This window comes from Amphiura filiformis, chromosome 14 (assembly GCF_039555335.1).
Source record: "Amphiura filiformis chromosome 14, Afil_fr2py, whole genome shotgun sequence".
Classification (NCBI taxonomy): Eukaryota; Metazoa; Echinodermata; class Ophiuroidea; order Amphilepidida; family Amphiuridae; genus Amphiura; species Amphiura filiformis.
This window is the reverse complement of record NC_092641.1, coordinates 14084474-14107083: the sequence shown is the minus strand read 5'-3', so window position 1 is coordinate 14107083 and position 22610 is coordinate 14084474. Positions and strand designations below refer to the sequence as shown.

At 36.9% G+C, this 22610-nt stretch overlaps 2 protein-coding genes across 3 annotated transcripts in view; both read left to right on the top strand.

Moving 5' to 3' along the window:
- The window catches only part of LOC140169757 (nonsense-mediated mRNA decay factor SMG9-like), a 44489-nt gene extending 36923 nt beyond the window's left edge, over window positions 1-7566 (top strand). The window contains exons 10-13 of the mRNA XM_072193063.1: window positions 28-135; window positions 1329-1445; window positions 4760-4901; window positions 5671-7566. Coding sequence (XP_072049164.1) covers window positions 28-135; window positions 1329-1445; window positions 4760-4901; window positions 5671-5749 — 446 coding nt within the window. The 3' untranslated portion in view covers window positions 5750-7566. The remainder of the gene's footprint in view (window positions 1-27; window positions 136-1328; window positions 1446-4759; window positions 4902-5670) is intronic.
- Window positions 7567-15691: 8125 nt separating this feature from the next.
- Window positions 15692-22610, top strand: part of LOC140169755 (astrocytic phosphoprotein PEA-15-like) — a 96478-nt gene continuing 89559 nt past the window's right edge. For both annotated transcript variants that reach the window (XR_011861395.1, XM_072193061.1), the window contains exon 1: window positions 15692-15808. The gene's annotated coding sequence lies outside the window, so the exon portion shown is untranslated. The remainder of the gene's footprint in view (window positions 15809-22610) is intronic.

The following is a 22610-nucleotide window of genomic DNA, read 5'->3' as shown; positions in this document are numbered from 1 at the left end:
AGTTCTGTAAATATTTTTTTTTTTCAGTATTTGTACAGAATCGAGCCAATCACCAAGACTTTGAGCTTCAATCTATGCAAGCCATGCAGCAGACATTGGATAAACTATTCAAAGATTCCAAACTGAATTATAAAGGTAAGAATTACTGATGTTTTAATTTCTTTTTGGCAAGGTAAATGATATACTGCATCGTGCTTTGCTGTGCACTGTGATGCGAGAAGAACATAAAGTTTGTTGCCCTGGCCACTTTATTGCTAATTCTATTACCCCCACGACCCATTATTCAAAATCGCGCACTGTGATTTGTTGAAACGCGTCACGTGACACACCATTAATTAGCGATAAAGTGTCAAGGGCAACAAACTTTATGTTCTTCTATCAACACAGCGCACAGCAGAGCGCACAGCACACCTGCTTATGTAGGGGAGAATGGAATGTCAGGGGTGTGTTATTGTATGTGCATACCTGCTTATAGGGAGAATGGAATGTTAGGTTGTGTTATTGGAATGTGCATACGCTTTGCCTACGCGTATGCACTCCACCTTATGGTAAACAATTTGAAATATTTGGGCAAAAAAATTGATATTTTCTTTTTAAATCACACTATTTTGTGGTAATAGAATAGAAATAAAGGGTGCAGCATTATCCTTTACACGCAAATAATGTGTCCTCGGCAGTAAAAACATTTAAATAATGAGTTCGCTACCTCACCCATTATTTACGCTTTTACTGCCTCGACACACATTATTTGATGTAAAGGATCATGCATTACCCTTTATTTCTTAATTAAAGGTCTTTCATGTGACGCGTTTCAACAAATCACAGTGGGCGATTTTGAATAATGGGTCGGGGGGGTAATAGAGTCATAGATAAAACCTCATGCCTGGTCTACATATCTGCCAAATTTCATACATGTACTTCACTTTCAACCTTCCATTTGCTAGGGAGAGAAAATGAGTTGTTGCAAAATGATTGGTAAGAAAGATTTTAAATATATTAATACTGAAGCCTTTTGTCAGATCGAGTCTCCTCAAATATGACTTTAGCCTGATTGGACTGGACCAGGTCATATTTCGCAATAACAAAAAAGAGCATGGAATGTTTTATTTTTGTCTGTTTCTTGTTTTTGTGTTTTGTTTTCAAAGCTTGTGCTTGGTGGCGACCTTCAAATGCTGCCTTTACCGCTGATGTACAGTTTTATCTTTAATGAAACTACTGAGATATACACATCGCTACACAATGCATGGCATGTTGCATTATTATTACTGTAAACAAGGTTTTGAATTTACACCAGATTCGGTTGTCATTTCCATTTTTTTACATCACAGGCTGTGCATCTCTATCCCATTGTGGTATTATGGCTGGCATCAACAGAAAACTGCTACCACTTGATGTCAATCTGTTCTTGTTGCCAACATTCAACTCACATATCAACTCTAAAGAAGGTGAGATACTTTTTTCTTTGGAAGACATGACCTTAAATATTAATCTCCCATTTAGGTAACCGCATTTGATATCTATACTCCCTGTGTGGGAGATTAAGGTCATGTCTTCCAGGGGGTGTATGGATTTTAACTGGAATAACCCATTGCTAGTCGGGTATTTGCTGAAGCAGTAAAATAAAAAACATTAAAATAAATCAAATGAAGCACAAATTACTAAAACTTCAAACAACGGTATTGAATCTCATACATGTATAAACTGAGCTCAAAAAGAAACTTATAATTTTTTACAACTTGTGAATCACAAGGTCATATCTTAAAATACTGTCAATCAAAATGAACCAAAATTACACAAAGGATTACTTTTTATACTCTACTCAAAACACATGTCAGTAACCAAGCAGTTGTCCAACTGACACAACAGCAAAAATGCACTGGCATGGGACAGCTTCCTGGACTTCCTCCACTTTCACAGCCCAACATTTGGTACCCAGCACAAAAAATCTGTGAGAATGCACACAAGATCCTTGCTCTGATGATAAAACGGTCCTGCTTTCTGCTTTTCATACACTTTTTTCATGAAACAGGGCGGGGCTGTGAATGTGGTCCAGGAAGCTGTTCCATGTCAGTGCATTTTGCTGTTGTGTCAGTTGGATAACTGTTTGGTTACTGACATGTGTTAAGAGTAGAGCATTGAAATAAACCTGTGTGTAATTTTGGTAGAATTTTATAGACAGGATTTCAAGATACCGTAAAACCCCGTCTACAAGGATATACCTAAGAAACGCCCTCAATAAAATTGGTTGCTTTTTGTATTTGGAGTTTGAGCAAATATATACTGGCACTGGGTGGATATGCATTCCATCTAAGTATGTTGTAACACCAATCAATTGTATTGACATAATAACGACTGTTTCGTATATCAGGATCGTATAGCTCAATTGATAGAGCGTCAGACTTTGGAACTGAAGAGAGCATGGTCCGGGCACCGTTCCGTTTTTCATTCTCGTTTAATTTTAACTTGTTGACATGTTCTTTTTATCTTTCTGCAAATCTACCTTTCTACTTTTAATTTTAGGTGTGTTTTTTTAATTTTTTTTTTTTAGTTTTTTTAGGTTTTTTTTTATAGTTTTTTTTAGTAATTTTGTGGTTTTATAGAAACTAGAAAAAGCATTTATTCTAAATAATAGCGAAACACACGGTTAGACAGATTTGTTGTAACTACTTGTCTGTCCTCGTCTTTGCAATTAATACCTATGTTGCACCTTTGTGCCATCCCAATTCTTGAGGAATGGTAGGTAGGGTGCGTTTTTGGCTTAAGCACGATTTTGTTTCTACTTGAAATGAAATCAAAATAAATATTGTTCTGTTGCCACAATTGCAGTTTTTTCAATAAAAAAATAGATGAGGAATAATAATTATTCCATATTTGAATCTATTGTCCCATCAAGAATAGAGTGTCTTCAAAAACTTCAATCAATTCATCTGACAAAGGAAACTATTCTGGTCATTCAGTTTTGTTTCGCTTGCACCTGTTATATCACAGGCGTTGGTAGAGAAGACACACTTCTCTTGTCTTCACCGAAGTAGTGATGTAAACACTAACATGATTAATTACCATAGCTAGCAATGGACATACACTATTTTTTGTTCCACTTGAACCCATACTCATAGGCTATTAGCTGTCGATGTGACGTAATTAATCGGATTAACTACCATAGCAATTGATGAATACAATTTGAATTGCCCTGCACTTCATCGTTCACGTGGCACCTATGCATTGAACCATAGTTGTCAAAGAAATGCTAATCACTCGCCATGTAAGATTAGTATTTATGAAAAGAGTGGTATTCAATCTATGTTTGGTGACATACGCGGGTGATTAGTGCAATCTGCTTGATGGTAGTTATTGCGATTATTACGTCACTTCCGACAGCTTAATTGTAGTATAGACGAATCCAACAAGCCAAGTGATGGTCAGAATTTATTCGGCCATTATACGCTGGTGAAGTTACGTAATTAATCGGATTAATTACCATAGCAATAGGTGAAAACAATTTTGAACATATCGCGCTGCGCTATAAGCAGGTTACACTCATCACCTGTACTGTGTATGTCTGCAATCATAGATTGAATACAATACTGGTCTTTTCAAAGATACTAATCTTACAGGTGCAGCATGATATGGTTCAATGAAGAGGTACCGCCTGAACGTATCAGTGTATAACGCGGTATATTCAAAAATTGTTTTCACCTATTGCTATGGTAGTTAATCCGATTATTACGTAACTTCGCCAGCGTATTGAATAAAACAGGAGGATGTGAGTTCATAAGGGCAATGTCGGGATTATAGGTCACAATCGATGTGGAGAGATGAGAGGTCCGACCAACAGCCATAGCGAATGGTTCATGTTCAACTAATTCCAGCGGACGGTCTGTGGCTAGTAAGGAATCGTCTTTGACCACATGCGCAGATCTGTCTCGTCAGGAAGATATTTAATATCCCGAATTTACAATAGGCCTATGCCTACCAGTTCCATCGTATAACCGATCTGCTAGAGAATATTTGTTACCATGTTTAATAAATTCGTATTTATCGTATAATAAAATGTAGCCAAATGTACATTATGTGTCACACGGTTTTCTGCTGAACCACTAGCAGGCTATGTTACCACATCTATGACAATGACAAAGGTGAATTTTGATGATTTTTATCGAATCCGTTCACGACCGACATGAGCAAATCACTGAATGGGTCTTTAGTTCCTCCTCTCCTTATCCTGCCAATATTATATGAATCAAAGAAAAATAAAGAAAAAATTAAATTAAACAAGAAAAAAAAGACAAAGAAAAGAAACAATAAAAGAAAAACAATAGAATAAATTAAACTAAATATGAAAAAAAATGATCACGAAAGGAGTCTTTAGAAAATGCAAGAAAATATAAATGAAAAGTTTGAACAATATTTTGTTTATAAAAGTTTGTGTGACCGTGATGAGGCTCGAACTCACCATCTTCCGATCTAAAGAACCAAAGTCTTATGCCTTGCCAAGTGAGCTATGCTCGTGAGATCTAAATAAAGATAAAATAATACATTGTATACCTGCTTGTGTCGGTAAATGATTTGCTCAAATTCCATAATGATATAATATTGTGGAGGCGCTAGCGTGAAATATACTATCATCACAGTCGCTACTATTCCTTGTATACGGGTTTCTACGGTATGACGTTGTGAAGTTTCTTTTTGAGCTCAGTTTATGTATCTCTGAACCATAAACAATCATAACTGTTTGTGTCAATTTCAATATATTTAACAGATCCAAGCACTCTGATGAGTCTGTTGCCAAGCTGTTACCAAGGATACCCCAGTACTGAGCTATTGGTGAAGTCATTCAGAAATCAAATGTATGGTGCTACAAGAACACAGCTAACACATGCCACACTCACTGAGAAAAACTGGTAAGTGGCAATAGGTTTAGTCCCATGTCGGTAAACACAGTCGCTTATTTTTTTTTTTAATTTTATTCTTAAGATTGCGAATTTAAACTGGTTCACTGTGAGGCCTTTGTCAGGATTAACTTGGCCTTCTTCAGACCAAAACTATTTTGAGCAGCGTTGGACACAAGACATTTTTATGCATGGCATTATCAGCTTGCACTACTTGATTTTTGTTACATTTGCACACTTCACTGTATAAGTCTATGGCCTAAAATTGCTACACATTTCCATAATTGTGTAGCAAAGTGATCAGAATTGAGTAGCATTTTGCTCTGTGATACCGGCTGTCCAATGCTGATTGGGAGTTCTGCATGTACACTGTCCCTTGCTCTACAGAGTATCCACCAAAACTATTAGCAGTTCTGCATGTACATGTAGACTGTCCCTTGCTCTATAGAGTATCCACCAAAAATAATTTTGTAAATGGAAAGAAAGCAGCCAGTTTCAGAAAGCACCCACCTCTGCTCCTTTTTGGCCCCCACATATAAGTGGGGCTTATGTTATTGCCCAAATGGTTGTTTGCTCGCTTGTTTCTTTCTTTCTTTGTATCTTTGTTTGTTTGGCTGTCAAACAATATGTGCAACAAATAACTTTCATAATTTTTGTAATTTTGTGAATAAAATTATTTCATTTGTTCTAAAAAGTTTTATAGGGGAAACTTTGTCAGAAAGCCTGATGATGTACATAATACTCATTTTGTCTTTTTTACCTTCTTATATTCCTTGAATAGGTTCCACTATGCAGCCAGGACTTGGGAAGCCATTAAGAAGTCAAGTCTGATGTCAGAATTCAACAGGCTATTATCTTGAAGAATTGGTCCAACTTTGACCTGAAAGGGTTGAACTTTGACCTTCATGTTGTGTTTGCTCTGAGGATCGATGTTCGCTTGAGTGTAAAATGAGGTCATGCATGGTTGATGGAGTTTATTACACTATCATCTCCAAGAATTTAATGAACTTGGACTCAAAATGGTTCCATTTTGACTATTATGTTGACCATGCTATTATTGGATGTAACATTGAGAAAAGCCATGTTTGGATTCAAAGCTGATAGTGTTGATCATCTCAAAGATATGTTGAACTTTGACCTGCAGTTGGACTTTGTTTGAGCTATCGGTGATGTATGGTGCGCTGGGTTCTTAAATGATATCATGGTCTTGGGTTAAGAAAGAGGCCTCAAAATCTAAAGAAATATTTACACTGGAAGATGAAAATGCATAGAGTGATTTAATATAGACTTTTATATATGAAAACAAAAATCACAACAAATCCTGTGTCAAGTCACTTTATACTTCTGATAACAAATTCAATGATGTGTGTGTTTACACTAGCCAAAAGTAACCATTAATGAATAATTATTTAAATTTGTTTGAAATTAATGATAACTCAAGTTATATCAATAGAATTACGACATATAACAACTATACCGGAATGAAAGTGCACCTGTGTTGGTATATTGAATGATTAAAGTATAAAACTTTTGATCCAAACACAAGAACTTATTCCTACCTTAAGACTTTTCAGGAGGCACTCCATCTTTCATCAATAAGAGTGAGACTGTTGTATCATCAGATCATGACCTTGTTGACCTTAACGAGGCATCAAGGAGGCAGTGCAAATCAAAGTTAACTAGGCATCTCTCAACAAAGACAGGGCAGGTTCAAACTTCCAGGAGTTTGAGACAAGGCAGCCTATTTTTGAATGTAACTTACAAGCGAGCCAGCAATTAAATTATGCTACAAGCGAGTGTGTGTCCACACGGGACTTACTTGTAAGCCAACTCAAAAGTAAGAGTGACCTTCATTGGTAAATTATGCCATGATTATGCACAATCAGAATAGGATTGGGTTATCAAGGTCATGTTTCCAAGCGAGTTTACATGCAAGTCTTGTTCACACTGGTCTTACATTCGATTGTAGCTCGCTACATGTAAGATATCTTAACATGTAAAATCGTCACTTGTAACTTGCATGTAGCTACATGCGAGTGCATTTAGATGGGCAAGACATGCAAGTTTACATTCGAATGTAGTTACAAGCGACTTTACAAGCGATCGTCTGAACAAGCCTTAAGGTAAAAAAGGTCACGACCTGATGATACACATCACAGTCTCACTGTCACTGATGAAAGATGGAGAGCCGTCTGAAGATTCTGAGGTATAAATAATTTCTGTTTGAAAAGTTTTAAACTTTAAATTAACAACTGATGACTCTGAACTGTGATCATAATAACAACTATACCTATGCATTTATGATTAAATCAAAAGAAATTTATTGTATAATTATTGTGCAATTGATAACGACTTTAGCCCACAGTAAAGGGCATATAGGACTTGAGGTCAAGTGGGGTTATCAAACAGTTGCGTAGCCAGCAGGGGGGCACCTAAAAAATGGGGACGAGAAGAAGGGTACGGAGAGCAAAAATAACTGCTCCGGACTGTCAATGCTGGCTATGTGCCTTCCATCAAGTAAGTAAGATTGAGAGGGAAACCTTTCTACTGCAAACTGATTTTAATCTTGAAATTAGAACTTAGTTTGTAAAAAACAAAAGATATGTGTATAATGTGATTACATCATTCATTGCTTTGTAAAAGCAGAGTTAAGTTCAATAAATATGAGTTTTAAACAGTTATAAGTGTTATATTTGTATGTGTTTAGACTACAATAGTTCAGCACCAGATGATTTACTTGCAGCTATTATTTTGTTTGTGATATCTTCTGCAATGGTGGTGGGAATGTTGATTTCATTGGTTTCTCTGCTCTGGATGTAGAATTTTGCACCCTTGGAGGGATACCAACCTGTTGGTCTGCCAAGAATTTATATAGAGAGGTAGATATGTCAGTAATTTATAGTATGCAGCTGTACCTTGCTTAGCGGTATCTTCCCGGTACAATCCTGTTGTTAGGGGGTAAAATTTGTTGCAAATCTGCGCTACTTTAGGACAAATTCTGTTTAGGGTATGTTTTGAAAATCTCTGGAAACGCATGTGTACACTGTGAAACTTGAGTGCTCCCAGGGGGCTGTATACAGTACCGCCGACAGGGGGGTAAGGGGGTGCTTTACCCCGGTGTCCTAGGGGCCCGTAAAAAGTGAAGAAAACATACTTTATTATGGGGCAGTAAAAGCAAATAAAATAAAGACAAGAATAATTACGGCATCTTTTCTTTTCTTTACTATATAAGCCTACGGGTCAACAAAGGTCTCCTTTCTTGTCCATTAGGTCTATAAGGTAGGCCTATCTCTTCTTTGCTTTTTACGAGCTCTCCGAAGTATACCTTTTTTTCTTTTTATGGGTCCATTAAGGTATCTTTTCTTTGCTTATTAAGCCTTTATTCATGCTCACTAAGGTATATTTTCTTCCTTATATATGGTTTCTTTGCTTTTTTACGGGCCCACTATTATAGTGCTACGGTGTCTTTTCTTTGTCCATTGTTTGTTTACCCAGGTTGGTCCGTGAGGAACACATGCTAATCCATGGAAAACCATGGACCGTTCCAAGCTCATACAAATGCACAAGCCTGGATAGCCAGTGTAGGCTAATATATGCATGCTGGCCTAGATAGCTTTGATAAACAAAGCAAGAAATGGAAGAAAATAGCTAGGAAAAAGAGAAAAGAGAGAGAAGGCCACTCCCAAACACAATTGTACAATTTTACTCTTAGCCCTTACTTCGTGAGAAAGGAAACTGGAATTCCAATCTCAGGCCCCGATGCAAAGGCTTTTAAGGTGTGTTTTGCTCTTTTAAAAAGCAAAGCAAAAGGGACCTGTGTGTTCACTTTGGCCCCCGGAATGGCTCTTGGAGGCACTGCCTGTATAATATTTATCTACATGTATTATAGGCCTACTACCAATTCAAGCTCAATGGCTCAATGTATTGAAGAATTGGCCTAGTTTTGGTAGTGTCTAAATTCTGTGGCGGGACGGCCGGATGACATGGTTGAACCTTAATGTTTTTATGTGGGTGTTTCCAGTCAATGCAGTGACCATATGCAATTAAGAGCTCTTTTTATGTCTTCTTATGAGATTTAACAGAAATCATGTACACACGGCCCCAAAACAGACCACTTTCACTGTACACACCAAAATGTGTTTAAAATGTCGCTATTTACTCATATTGTAACGTATATCGCTATTAATTTCATAAATACTCAAGATACCAACCACGAAAAAATCATGAAAATCATTCAGAATCGTGTTTGGGGCAGGGTTTTCTTTAAGCAGTTTGCTGAAGGGATATTTTCAAATTTTTCCTCTGAAGGGGTCTAAAAAAACGCCCAAGGGGTATTTTTTAAAATTATTTTGGAAGATGTTTTAAAACAATATTGGGTGTTTCTATATTCAAATCTTGTAATATTTGAACACGTACGTTTTCAAGATTTTGTACGCGTTGGACTTTGAACTTTGGATTTGAAGAGGTCCCCAAAGTGTGTGAACGCGTAAATACGCGTGTTTTGTGCGTTAAAGTAAACCCTGGTTTGGGGTAATGTATCTGTATCTTTCCCGCCTTTTTCTTAACCGTGCAAGTGTAAAAACTTGACGAATCATCATCCAACGTACTAAAGTCTGGTATGGTATTTGGCTTCATTTATCACAGCGTTTTTTCCAAGGGGAGTAGAATTTAGGTAACGTATCTGTTACGACATGAACGTAACGTCAGGACTTATTCCATTAATAGGCCTGATTTTTGTAAACTTTAAAACTATTGTTTTATGTACCACATATAATATAACTCTGCAGTCTGCTTGATCCATCACATATGAGAACATTCATCTACAGGGTGTAACAATAAAATTTGTACAATTGTATTTTGACTTCTCAGGAAAAAACTAAAAGCGTTATGGCACAAATGTTATATGCAATGCAATCAGTAATATCTTGGCTAAAATAGACGTTTAGTTGGTTTCTTTACTAGCTTGGGTTCAAAAGTTATGTCCGATTAATTAAATCATCCAGAAAACATGTTGGGCCACTTTTGCCATGTTTGCGCATATCAAGTTTGAACCGCGTAGATATGCTTATTGTGCATTAAACAGCGAAGGACTGACACAAAAGAATTATAAGTGGTGTTTCTTCATATAATTAACATGAACTTAATAATAATTATGATATTTATTTAAAATCCAAAATGAAGTCATGAAATTTCTTTCAAATTATCTTATAAATAAAGTAATTTCTCATATCCCTGAGATATCATTGGTAAAACAGTTTTTGCATCCATAACATGCATAAGTACAAAACAATCAGATTTTGAAATTAAGTTTAGCTGGGCATCTATCTGTTCTGGGGTGACCACTATTGCCAGTATTTCTGTTAACAAATTCTACATACTTCTCATGTAATTGTATGCCTTGATGGAAGATGTGAGTTTGGAAAATGAGCTATACACAATCGTATGGTTTCTACTTGACTCCATGTGGCGGCGGCCAGACTTGTACCCGAGTCCAGCTCGTCCGAGTCCGAGCCGAGCCGAGTCCAGTTGTATCCGAGTCCGAGCCAAGTCCGAGTCCTTTTGTGTCCGAGTCCGACTCGAGTCCAAGTCCAGGGGTGCCGAGGCCGAGCCAAGTCCGAGTCCAACAAAAATAAGACCCGACTCGGTCAGAGTCCATGCCTGGAGGTGGGGGGGAGGGGTCATTAAACTTTAATGTGGTACATGTAGGTATCTGCCTACTGGCATTGCTTAGTAGGAGCCATTTGTATAAATATGGGTCATTGGGTATAATAAAATGAAAAAGGGGTAATTGGGTAATTTTGAAAGAAGGGAGTCATTTGGTGTAACATTTTGAAAACCTGGGTCATCAGGTGGAACATTTCCAAAAAATGGAACAAAATTTTATATTTTGTTTCTAATTTTAAAATTTACAATACAAATTTGCTGAAAAAAAAAGACAATTTGAAAGTTTCCGCATACTTTTACCCCGACTTGTAGTACCCGTACTCGTACCTAATTTCCAATTTCCGTACCCGTACCCATGGCTCCGGACCCGTACTCATGCCCTCTTTTGGCTTCGGACCCGTACCCGTACTCATGGACTGGGACCCGTACACGTACTCATGGCCTGGGACCCGTACCCGTACTCATGGCCCGGGACCCGTACCCGTACTCATGGCTTGGGACCCGTACCCGTACTCATGGCCCGGTACCCGTACCCATGGATACGGGTCCCGTACCCATGGATACGGGTACCATACAGTACCTGCCTACATGCATGTAAGAAAGTGCGAGTAGATCTACTCTCACTTCTCACATGCCTGTTAATTCCACTCATGCATTGAGTACTCTAATCATAGACATAATCAAAACAAATAGGTTATATGGATGGGGTTGGGTGGGGAGTAATACATGCATGGATCCAGATAGCAAGTGCCCTAAATTGTAGCCTGGCCCAGGGCCCTGAAAAAGGTAAATCTAGTCCTGGCTACACAAAATGTACATGTATGCTACAGCAGCTACACACAGTGTAGATTCCTCTATTACAGTGCCATGATTTTGACAGCCTCCAGCCTTTGCACACTTCATGCCACCCCTACATGCATACTACCAGGAAAAAAATAGCAAACTGGAACTAAAACATTTCAAGAAATTGTTGTTTGTGGTGAATGTCAAGTTATCATGTTTTGATATCATTATTATAGCATTTATTCATCATTTTAATATTCCCCCATCCAAATACGCTCCCCTAGCACAAGTGGACACATAAAAACTACGTTTTCCACCACATGTACTTGGGCAGTGTGTGTATTTGAGTCAAATGATTCCTTTGCCATACCAATTATACCATGTTTACAGAAATTTATGATTTATTGGAGTTTATAGGTAATATTAATAAAACTTCAATATAATTATCCAGATGTGCATAATTAATGATAATAATTATATTAAGCTAATGGATAATCTGGTGGATGTGTGCTGGGATGTGTGGATGTGCATGAAAGGCTCCACTAATTTTGAAAATTGACAATTAAGTCTACCAATTTTGGATCAAATTTGAAATCCAGTTGATGTTGAGCTGGTGAATAATAAGTTGAATGCTATATATCACTGCTAAATGTATGTTGAAATTTGTATTGTGCAGTTCCATACACAGACATAGTTTACATGATTTTTGCATCCCAAAAATATGACACCTTTAAGCTAGATTCACTAAGACCATCACCAGTATCTTTTTCTTCTGTAAATGGGAGTACTTCTTAGCAAATAAAAATGTCTCAGCAATTCATGGCACACACAACAACTTAAAATGTTGTATATTGTTATGACAAAATTAATTTCTCTAATTCTGTTGGTGCGAAATGTAGTTTTATTCATTTGTTGTGGTATAAATGACAGAGTGTTACAGCAAGGTATAATTGCCAATAAATTAATGTTCACATCAATAACAATAGCTTTATTTATACCCATGTACCCATAATGGGACTCATACAAGTATTCGAGTCCCAATATCTGTACCCGTACCCATGGCCCGTACCCATACCCATACTGGGACCCGTACCCGTACTCGAGTCCAAATTTCCGTACCCGTACCCGTACTCATGGCTCCGGACCCGTACTCGCACCCTATTTTGGGTTCATACCCATACCCGTACTCATGGCTTCGGACCCGTACCCGTACTCATGGATGGTACCCGTACCCGTACTCATGACGGGTCCCACAAGTAAGTTAGTTTTACGGCATTTTGATGACAAAATTGTAGAAAAAGAAGGCTGTTGGTCAAAGGCCACCACACCGCTCCCCCTATACATACCCACCCTACTAAACCCCACCCACCCCACCCCACACAGTTGACATTTCAAAGATTCAACCAACCATCAGTATACATACACTTCATTTCAAAGACCCATACACATGAACAGGTAACTCCCGAAGGTAAAAACTACCATGTATCAGACAGCAGTCATATGGGGGTACACTACATGTAAACTCACAGTTAACTTGTGTGCAGCACAGATCCAGGATCTGTGATGCAGCATACATGTAAATTAAGGGCAATGTATTTAAACACATCATAGAAAAATAACATCATCATCATCATCGTTATCGTTATCATCATCGTCATAATAATAATAATACTAACAGAAATTCACCTTTTCAGAAAAATTTGGTTGTTTGATATTAATTCTAAATTGGACAAAAAACAAATATCCCAGACATATGTGCTGTGAGTATAGTGAACACACACACATTACAGACACCCTAGCCCTATGGATGAGTACCAGTTACTGAGTGGGAGCTGAGATGTATGGTCCAGTAGTGTGCATGTTTTCAAGAGTTTAATATGGATTAGAAAGTTCCATGAAAAAAGTCTTAGATATATTTATATTGTCCAAATATTTAATAAAATTATGCATTTAATTAATTATCAATTATTAATGATGACAATATGATTCCGCTATAAATCTAAATAATTTGGTGGGTAGGATACATGACAGATAACAGATTTGACAGCCCCCAATTAATTTATGGCCAAATAAGTGAAGTCAACATTTTATTTGAGATCTGTTTTGACATTTTTAGATAATCAATTCACATTTTACATGGATTTAATATTGGACTGGACTCGGACCGGACTCGGCTTCGAGTCCGAGTCATCTTTGTGTCCGAGGCCGAGCCGAGCCGAGTCGTTTATTGTCCGAGTCCGAGCCAAGTCCGAGTCCAACAAAAAGTGGACTCGAGTCCGGACTCGAGTCCGAGTCTGGACTCGAAGGATACATCTAGCGAATCTCACAACCATAAAAATACGCTCTTCCAACGTGAATTGGGGTTGAAGTTTTTGAGCTGCAGTCACGATTTCTAGTAAATGAGGTTGATATGTCAGTGCTTAGTTGTGACTTTCAAAACTAAAGGAGAAATTCCATTATGTAATCATTTTACCACTTCGAATACCCCATTGTTTAAAACTGCCTATCATAAGAGCATCGTCCAACTGGTCCATGGTTCAACTCTATTCAGTCACTTTTGTAACACTTAGACAAAAGTGGCCCAAGCGGTTTTAAGACTAGGTTACATAATTGGCCATATCTTCACTTATATACCGTCAATTTTATTGAAACTAAGCTTAGCTGGTGGCTAAAGAAATTATCTTGATAGAAATATAAATATCAAACCAAAAAATAAGCGGCATATTTGTGTCATTCTATTTTCAAAATTGTACAAATTTTATTGTTACACCATGTAGCCAATTATTTTCACAGTTTGTTATCCATAAGAAATACGGTTACGTATCTTTGAACAATATTGGCGACATAGTCTCAAAGACCTGTTGGAAAAATTTAATAACCTGCATGTGTTGTGATGTTTTATACTTTATAATTAGGGCAATGAAAAGTACCTATAGGCCTAATCCGTTATATGCGCTCATGTTTAACGAGCAGGGACACATGTACGGAACGCACCTTGGCTGGTGACATGGAGGAAAGCAATGGATATGCATTATCAGCTCAAGTTTATTGTTTTATACTCTAGCAAGTTTGAACCTCTAGCCCCACACATTTTAAAAACTAACTACTAAGTAGGCATATAGGTTATATTAATAAAGTCTGAAATACGACTTGAGACTACGGGCGACACAAATTTGGCATTTTGAAAACTTTATCGAAGAATGTGCCTCCAAATTATTATTTTTTTGCATGATGCATAATTCATTGTGTTCTTCATGTGATTCTTTGACTCAATTTCAACTCTATGATGCAGCTAATTTCTTACACATAAACTCCGTGCATAAGGGGTGATGCAGTGGCCTACCGTGGTCACTCCTACCCCGGGGGGCTGAAGAAAATTCAATTTTACCGCCCTTCCTCAACAGCCCGAAAAGTTTGACCCAATTTTTTTTTTTTGGACGGTGATTTGAAAAAGTGAAAAGCAAAAAAATATATATATATTAGGCCTATAGACGCAAGCGACATTTTTTCACAATTTTTGGTACTTTAAAAATATTTTTCCGCCCTTTTTTCTTTACTAATTCTTTTTACCCCGGGGGGCTTGCGCCCCCAAAGCCCCACCCCCCAAAAAATATGCGCATGTGGTGCAACCATTATGTGTACTCAAATCCTCCCCTGGCCGTGCCAAAAATCTTTCCCTCCCTTTTGTCAAAAAGTCTTTGCCCCCCCCCCCTTCCCTTCGATGTGCCAAAATTAATAGGGTTCTTTTACTTTAACCTTTACTGTTATTTCGGTATAAAACGGAGAGAAATCCTTCCTGATAGAGTGATAGTAATAACTAATATTATTTCACCAATTGTTGATATCATAGGGCCTACATTATAGCTTCAAGTTTTTCAACAAACAACAAACAAACAATACCGGTATGGGCTCAGGTTTTGAAAGACTTCAAAAACCTGTGTTCTCCTACTCAAAATGTTAGGATCCCCCCCCTTTTTTCCATTTTTGAACATCCCCCTACTAAAATGGTTCAAATTCGGACTCCCCCCCTTAAAACTCTAGGCTCCCCCGGCGTAAATGTTGATTGGTTCCTAATTCTCACACCCCTGGCATATATAGGCTTATTGAACAATAGGAAAAAATAGTAACATAATTTCAAATGTAAAAAAATATCGTAAGAAGGAAAAGTATTATCCCCACAATGCTGCACACCCCACCCCTCATGAATAAACACAACTCAGAAATACGCCACAAGTGCAGCCCACTATGTAAAATGCCAAAACAACATCTGCTATCTACTGAAGACGAAACCAGATTCAGAGAATCCCTCTGCTGTTTGGTGACGGGCTGTGAATAACTAATAGGCGTGGCATGACAGCTGGCATGCAATGTTTTCATTTTATTATCCATGCGTTCAAGCAGAGAACCTGTTCGATTTCAACACACGCATACATATTTGGCATTGGAATTCGTGACAGATTGCAGCGTAGACGGTAAGTTCATGTATAAAAATAGATTTAGTCAAAATGTGCCCGTTTTATTGGGCTGTGACTGTTGCCACAAAAATCTCATACCTTTTGATTACCATAAAAACACCATGGTTGAAAAAAGATTTTAAGCTTGCTATAGATAGTCTATACTGTACAGAGTATCATAGTATTCCCGCTATATAGCCACTGTGACTGTTGTGTTTGACAGCACACATATGTAAAAAAATAAAGGTAATAAGGTTAGGGGAAAAGTGAATTGGGGGGGGGGCAAAATCAACAAATTTTGCGCAAAATTTGGGTTTTTTCTGGGGGGGGGGGCAAGAGTTCTGACTGAGGGGGGGGCAAATAATCAGCGTTCCGGTCAGCCGGCCATTGGCCTGTAACTTTTTGGCCTGACCGGTAACTTTTCTGACTGGCATCTAGTTGCCGGCCCAGCTGGCCAGTAACTTTTTAAGGTCAAGCCCGGCTGGCCTGTAACTTTTTGAGGCATAAATTTCGAACACTGCAAATAATGAGTTCAAATGAAAGAAACCACCTAGCCTCTTGTGACGAGTAAGATATGTATATTTTGGGGGCAAGGGCTACAACTAATGTACTAAAAATTCAGCAACTCAAAGCAAGTAGTTATTGATTTATGGATCAAATATTGGTTTTCCCTCATTTTTGATTGTAACTCCACAACTGTTGTCTGTGCTGAAATAAAATTTCCAGTGCAATAGTTGTAGTCCTTGCCCCTATAATAAACATATCTTACTTGTCCCCAATGCGCTATAATTTTTGAGAAAAATGCAAAAATAGGCACAAAATTGGGTAGGGGTGTAGTACCCCCTTAATTTCTTTAGTCTTTTTTTGATGGTTTACTTTATTTTAGTGTTCTTATCTATACAATGAATCAATTGGAATTTGACAATGGACTAATGCAGATGCAAATAATAACAAAATTAAACCATATCTTATAATTTATATTTAAAAATGTAAGAGCAGTGATGCATGTAATATAAAGCTGTTTTGCCAGGTTGTGGTTTGTCATTAAGACTGACTCATTTTGCCGAAGATGTTCAGATCTTGCATAAGGCAATATTGAAAAAACTTGTGTTTTATTACAATGCAATTTTTATTTTGAGTCACTCATTTCTATAATAATTATTGTAGTACATTTAAAGCACTATGTGATATAACCAAAGGCTATTTAAAAATGCTTAATTTTCTTCTAATATTGGGACATTAGTAAATTAGTATTGCAACATATATTGAGGAGAATTGCATAATTTTTGAAAAGGTGAATGCCTATAAGGCGCGTGAAAGTCGATTCCGAGTTTATCGTCCCCCGCCCGCGTCACTTTTTGGACACCAAAAACACCCGCGTCACCAGCTTTATCAATTGGAAACATATATTTTTTTTTTAAAACATATAAATTTATAACTTGGAACCAAAACCAGGCTCTTTTCTAACTTTTCTAGTCCCTACCCATATAAAAACATGTTTATAAATAACATGTATGAGTGTGGCTTTAAGGTGGTACGAAAGGCAAAATCAAGTTGCTCTGATTGAGATTAAAATAGACTTGTTGCAGAGAGATATTCAAAATAATCTTAATTCTAAAATTTGATTAAATCGGACAAACGGTTTTTGAGATATTGCTGTTGAAAGATTCTTTGTATTCTATTGTTTTTGCTATTATATTGATGAAGTTAATGAGGAAAATTGGCAAAATGTGCTCATTAATATTAATTTTTGCCAATATTTTCCCAATATTTTATGAATAAACCTTCATACTACTTTACCTTTAAGAATTTTGACCTGAAACTTTGCCAATGTGTCTCTATGACCTAAAACTTTAACATGTGATTTTCCCGCAAATCTAATTTGCATATTTGCATAATTAATTAGCCTTAAGTATAATGCTAATTAATTATGCAAATATGCATGTTTTAGGCCATAGAAACACATTGGCAAAGTTTCATGTCAAAATCATATAAAATAAAAGTAGTATCATGTATGAAGGTTTATTCATAAGATATTGGTATAATATTGGCAAACATGAATATTCATGAGCACATTTTGCCAATTTTCCTCATTAACTTCATCAATATATTGGTAAAAACAATACAAAGAAACTAAAAACATGCATATCTTGACAACCGTATGTCCGATTTCCTTCAAACAAAAACTATTTTGCTCAGTGTATTTAGCTTAACTTATTCAATCTATTCAAATGGTTCTAAATTCAGTTTCTGTTTTCCAGAAACATCGTTTCGAACCCCCTTAAATCAACACGCACTTTAGGTCAATAATGAAATCTGATGAAATAATGAAAAATGAAAAATGAAAAAGTCACCTCACCAACCTGGGAAAAAAAAGGGACGATAAACTCGAAATTGACTTTCATGGGCCTAACGTTGTATTTTTACAAGCCGACGACGGATGTCGGCTTGTTCTGTCTCTTCTCAATTCTTTCTTCTTCTTTCTTCTTACAAGCCGACGACGAATGTCGGCTTGTTCTGTCTTCTTCTAATTCTTTCTTCTTTCTTCTGGCAACCAATCAAAATGCTCTAGCTCCGCCAGGCATTGACAGATTTCAACCATATTTGACCCAAATGTCCACTGGGTTAGGCAAAACCTTCCGTTTGACTTTGACCTGACTGTGACCTTTGACCTTGACCTTATGACCAAAATGTTAATTTCACAAAAATGCTACTCCTTCCACAAATTACATGCAATGATCATGTGACTCATGCATATGAATCAACATGTAGCAGTGCTTAAAACCTATCAAAAAGAATTGAGGTCAAAGGTCATTAAGGGGTCATTTCCGGTAAAAGTCTGAAAAATTTGTAAAAAATATTCAAAAAATCACTGTCTTTGCAAATTATATAGCAGAGAGTCGCCATTAACACACATGCATCGCTACTAGCCAGGGTCTTTAGGATACCTACAGTTTTGGGGTCAAAGGTCATTAAGGGGTTACTTCCGGTCAAAAACTAAAATTATCAAAAATGTTCAAAAAAAATTATCTCTTAATGTAAACAGACCAGAGTAATATAACCATCATACATGAATCAGTGCTACCTGATGTATGCATGGTATTTTTATTTTGGGGGTCAAAGGTCATTAAGGGGTCACTTCCTGTTTTAGCTAAATAACTTTAAGAATTTTTATCTCAAGAACTAAACATGTTAGAATTTTTTAATTAAAATTGGAACAATGCATTTTTACAGTGTACGTAAGGTTTTTTTTTCATTGAAGTCAAAGGTCATTAAGGGGGGTCAAAAGGTCCATCAAATATTTTCAACAAATCAAAATCCATGTATAAGTTCCGATTAAGCTGAAATTCACCAGGAATCTTTCTTATGACATCCTAAGCACAATGCAAGAGCAGTTGACCCCATCCGTGACCCAAGGGTCAAGTTATAGGGGTCAAAGGTCATATTTCGAAATTGGTCCAATCGAGCTCAAATTCAACAGGAATTATTCTTACGACATTCTAAACATGTTAAAAATATAATAATATTTATGACCCCAAAGGTCAACCTTTAGGGGTCAAATGTCAACAGCGGCTGCTTGTATTCAGAGTCTGTTGACTCTAGTTCTTTCTTCTTCTTTCTTTCTTCTGGCAACCAATCAACTGCATCTAGCTTCATGCAAAGGATTGACAGATTTCAACCAAAGTTGACCCAAATGACCACTGGGCTAGGCCAAACCTTCCATTTGACTTTGACCTCGCTGTGACCTTTGACCTAGCTATAATGGTCAAAAATGTGATTTCACAAAAATGCTACTCCTTCCACAAATTTCATGCAATGATCATGTGACTCATGCATATGAATCAACATGTGGCAGTGCTTAAAAATTACTAAAAAGAATTAAGGTAAAAAGTCATTAAGGGGGTCATTTCCGGTCTGAAAGCTAAAAATATTCAAAAAATCACTGTCTTTACAAAATATATAGCAGAGAGTCGCCATTAGCACACATGCATTGCTACTAGCCAGGGTCTTTAGGATGCCTACAGGTTTGGGGTCAAAGGTCATTAAGGGGTTACTTCCGGTCAAAAACCAAAAATGTTCAAAAATTTTTATCTCAAAATGTAAACAGACCAGAATAATATAACCAACATACATGAATTAGTGTTCCCTGATGTATGCATGGTATTTTTATTTTGGGGGTCAAAGGTCATTAAGGGGTCACTTCCTGTTTTTAGCTGAATAACTTCAAGAATTTTTATCTCAAGAACTAAACATGTTAGAATTTTTTATTTAAAATTGGAACAATGCATTTTGTCGGTGTACACAAGGTTTTTTTTTCATTGAGGTCAAAGGTCATTAAGGGGGTCAAAAGGTCAATCAAAAATTTTCAAAAATCAAAATCCATGTATAAGTTCCGATTAAGCTGAAATTCACCAGGAATATTTCTTATGACATCCTAAGCACAATGCAAGAGCAGTTGACCCCATCCGTAACCCAGGGGTCAAGTTATAGGGGTCAAATTGCGGCTTGTATTCAGCGTCTGTTGACTCTAGTTAAATTCTGATATTGCATGATTGTGAACATTAGTTTTTGATTAATTGTAATTAATGAACTAATAATATACCCTGCAAAATCATAGATTTTTAATGAAAAAATTTAATAAGTCTTTGAATTCATACAAAGTCAAAACATTCAAACTTGCGTATGGGATGTTCATAACACATGAAGCCAATCAACCTCAGTCTTGACCGATGGACTGATACATGAATTAGCGAAGTAAGTGGTGGAATTAAATAGTGAATTTCTTTGTTTTTCCTGATTTGTCCTGCTCACAATTAAACGGAGGCATTAAAAACTGACAGTTTTGTTGATTTTTTAAGTTAATGTTATGTTACATACAATAGGCCTATTTCTTTAATGCAATGATGCATAGATGAAGCTATTTTGTGCTCAAGAATTGTCAACAAGACTGGCTCATTTTGACGGAGAATCAAAGATGTCATCTTTTTCAGAGACAAAACCCCGGGGGGATCACTCATGTATAAAAGTTGTAAGCATCCGCGTGAATGGACTTTCAAAAATGACCCCAAGCTAGGATGTCGAAAATTTGTCAAACTTACCCTAAACAAGGATTGTACTGAAATAAAAACACCTAAGCAAGGAATTGTTTTAAAATTTACCCCTAAAACAATAGACATTATAAAAACACCCTAAGCGAGGAATTGGTTAGAAATTTACCCCTAAACAAGGATAGACATTGCGTGTGTCGGTACAGTGATATCGGTAAGCTTAAAATTGGCACTGTTGAAGTCGGCTCCGAATTTGTTTTAAATCTGGTTGGTAAAATTGCTCAGAAACCACTCTTTTGTGCCGAATAATTTGATAAATATGTCACCACTAATGTCCGTTAATTGGGTAATTAAAAAAAATTACCCTAAGCGAGGATCATCCTTAAAAAAACACCCCTTCTTTGACTAAAATGAGTGTTTTGAGACTCTAATCGCACACCCGCACGGATCCTCGTTTTGCTTTTCAAAACCACCCAAATCCGTGTTTTCTTTCACACGGATGCTTTCATATATGAGTGCCAAAACCCCGCGGGACAAAACACAATAAATATTCTGATAACTTTTATTCATTTGTTACTAAAAGTCACACAATCTATTTGAACATATAAAAATTTAGTACATAAAGAATATCTATTGTCCTAAGCAAAATTTCAATAAACAATATTGAACATAACATTAAAAAAGGAAGCAAGTTTTATAGTTTAATGAACCTGAACTATTTATTTACATTGTTTTCCCATTTTTGTTTTTAAATGAGCGACAATAAAATAATATTGTTTTAATAACACCAGGCAGCCTTTGGGTAAATTGGGCTTTTCCGGTTTTCTGGGCTATTCCAGTTTTCTCTTCTTCCTTCTTTCTTTCTTTCTTTCTTTCTTCCTTCCTCCTTCCCCCCCCCCCCCTCTCGCCAAAAAGTAGGGCGTTAGCTGAACTGTTTGTTTACATTGTTTTCCCATTTTGGTTTTAAATGAAGGACAATAAAATAATATTGCATAACACCAGGCAGCCTTTGGGTTAATTCGGCTATTCCAGTTGACATTCACGTCCCCCTATCATATGGAAGACATGACCTTAATACACAGGGAGTATGAATTTCAAATGGGGTTACCTAAATGGGCAACTCCATTTGAAATCTACACCCCCTGTGTGAGAGATTAAGGTAATGTCTTCCAGGGGGTGTATGGATTTCAATTGGAATAGCCCAGTTTGTGGTTTGCATCACATTTTCACTTATCAGACTAGACTGTGTGTCAGCTTTGATTACAAAAAGCCTCAAGAGAGGCAAAGGTTAAGATATTTTTCAAGACAGTTAACTATAAAGGCTGATTGAAATTTCAAGAAATTGTAAACAGTCTCTACAATGGGGCACTTTGTGCATCCATTTTTTACGGTATGGTCAATAAATTAGTGACATAGCGTCATAGGGGTACATGTCCCCAATCTATTGTAAAATTCAGAAAATTCCATAGGAAAATTGTCGACAAATGGCTTGTTCCCCCCCCCTCCCATCAGACCCGGTGCCCCCAATCATGGTTGGTCCCCCCCAAATGATGACCCATGCTACGTCACTGAATTAATTTTCAACTTTTCTGTTGATTTGGTCATTGACTTCACACCCAGCAAACACAATAAATGTCAGGTTATATAAAGGTCATGAAAACATTTTAAAAATGTTATTGTAAATATTTTGGGTAAACATTTTTGCAAAATATTTTGTCAACACTTTTAAAAATAACATTCAGTTTAGATTTCGCTTCAATAAGTCCGCAACT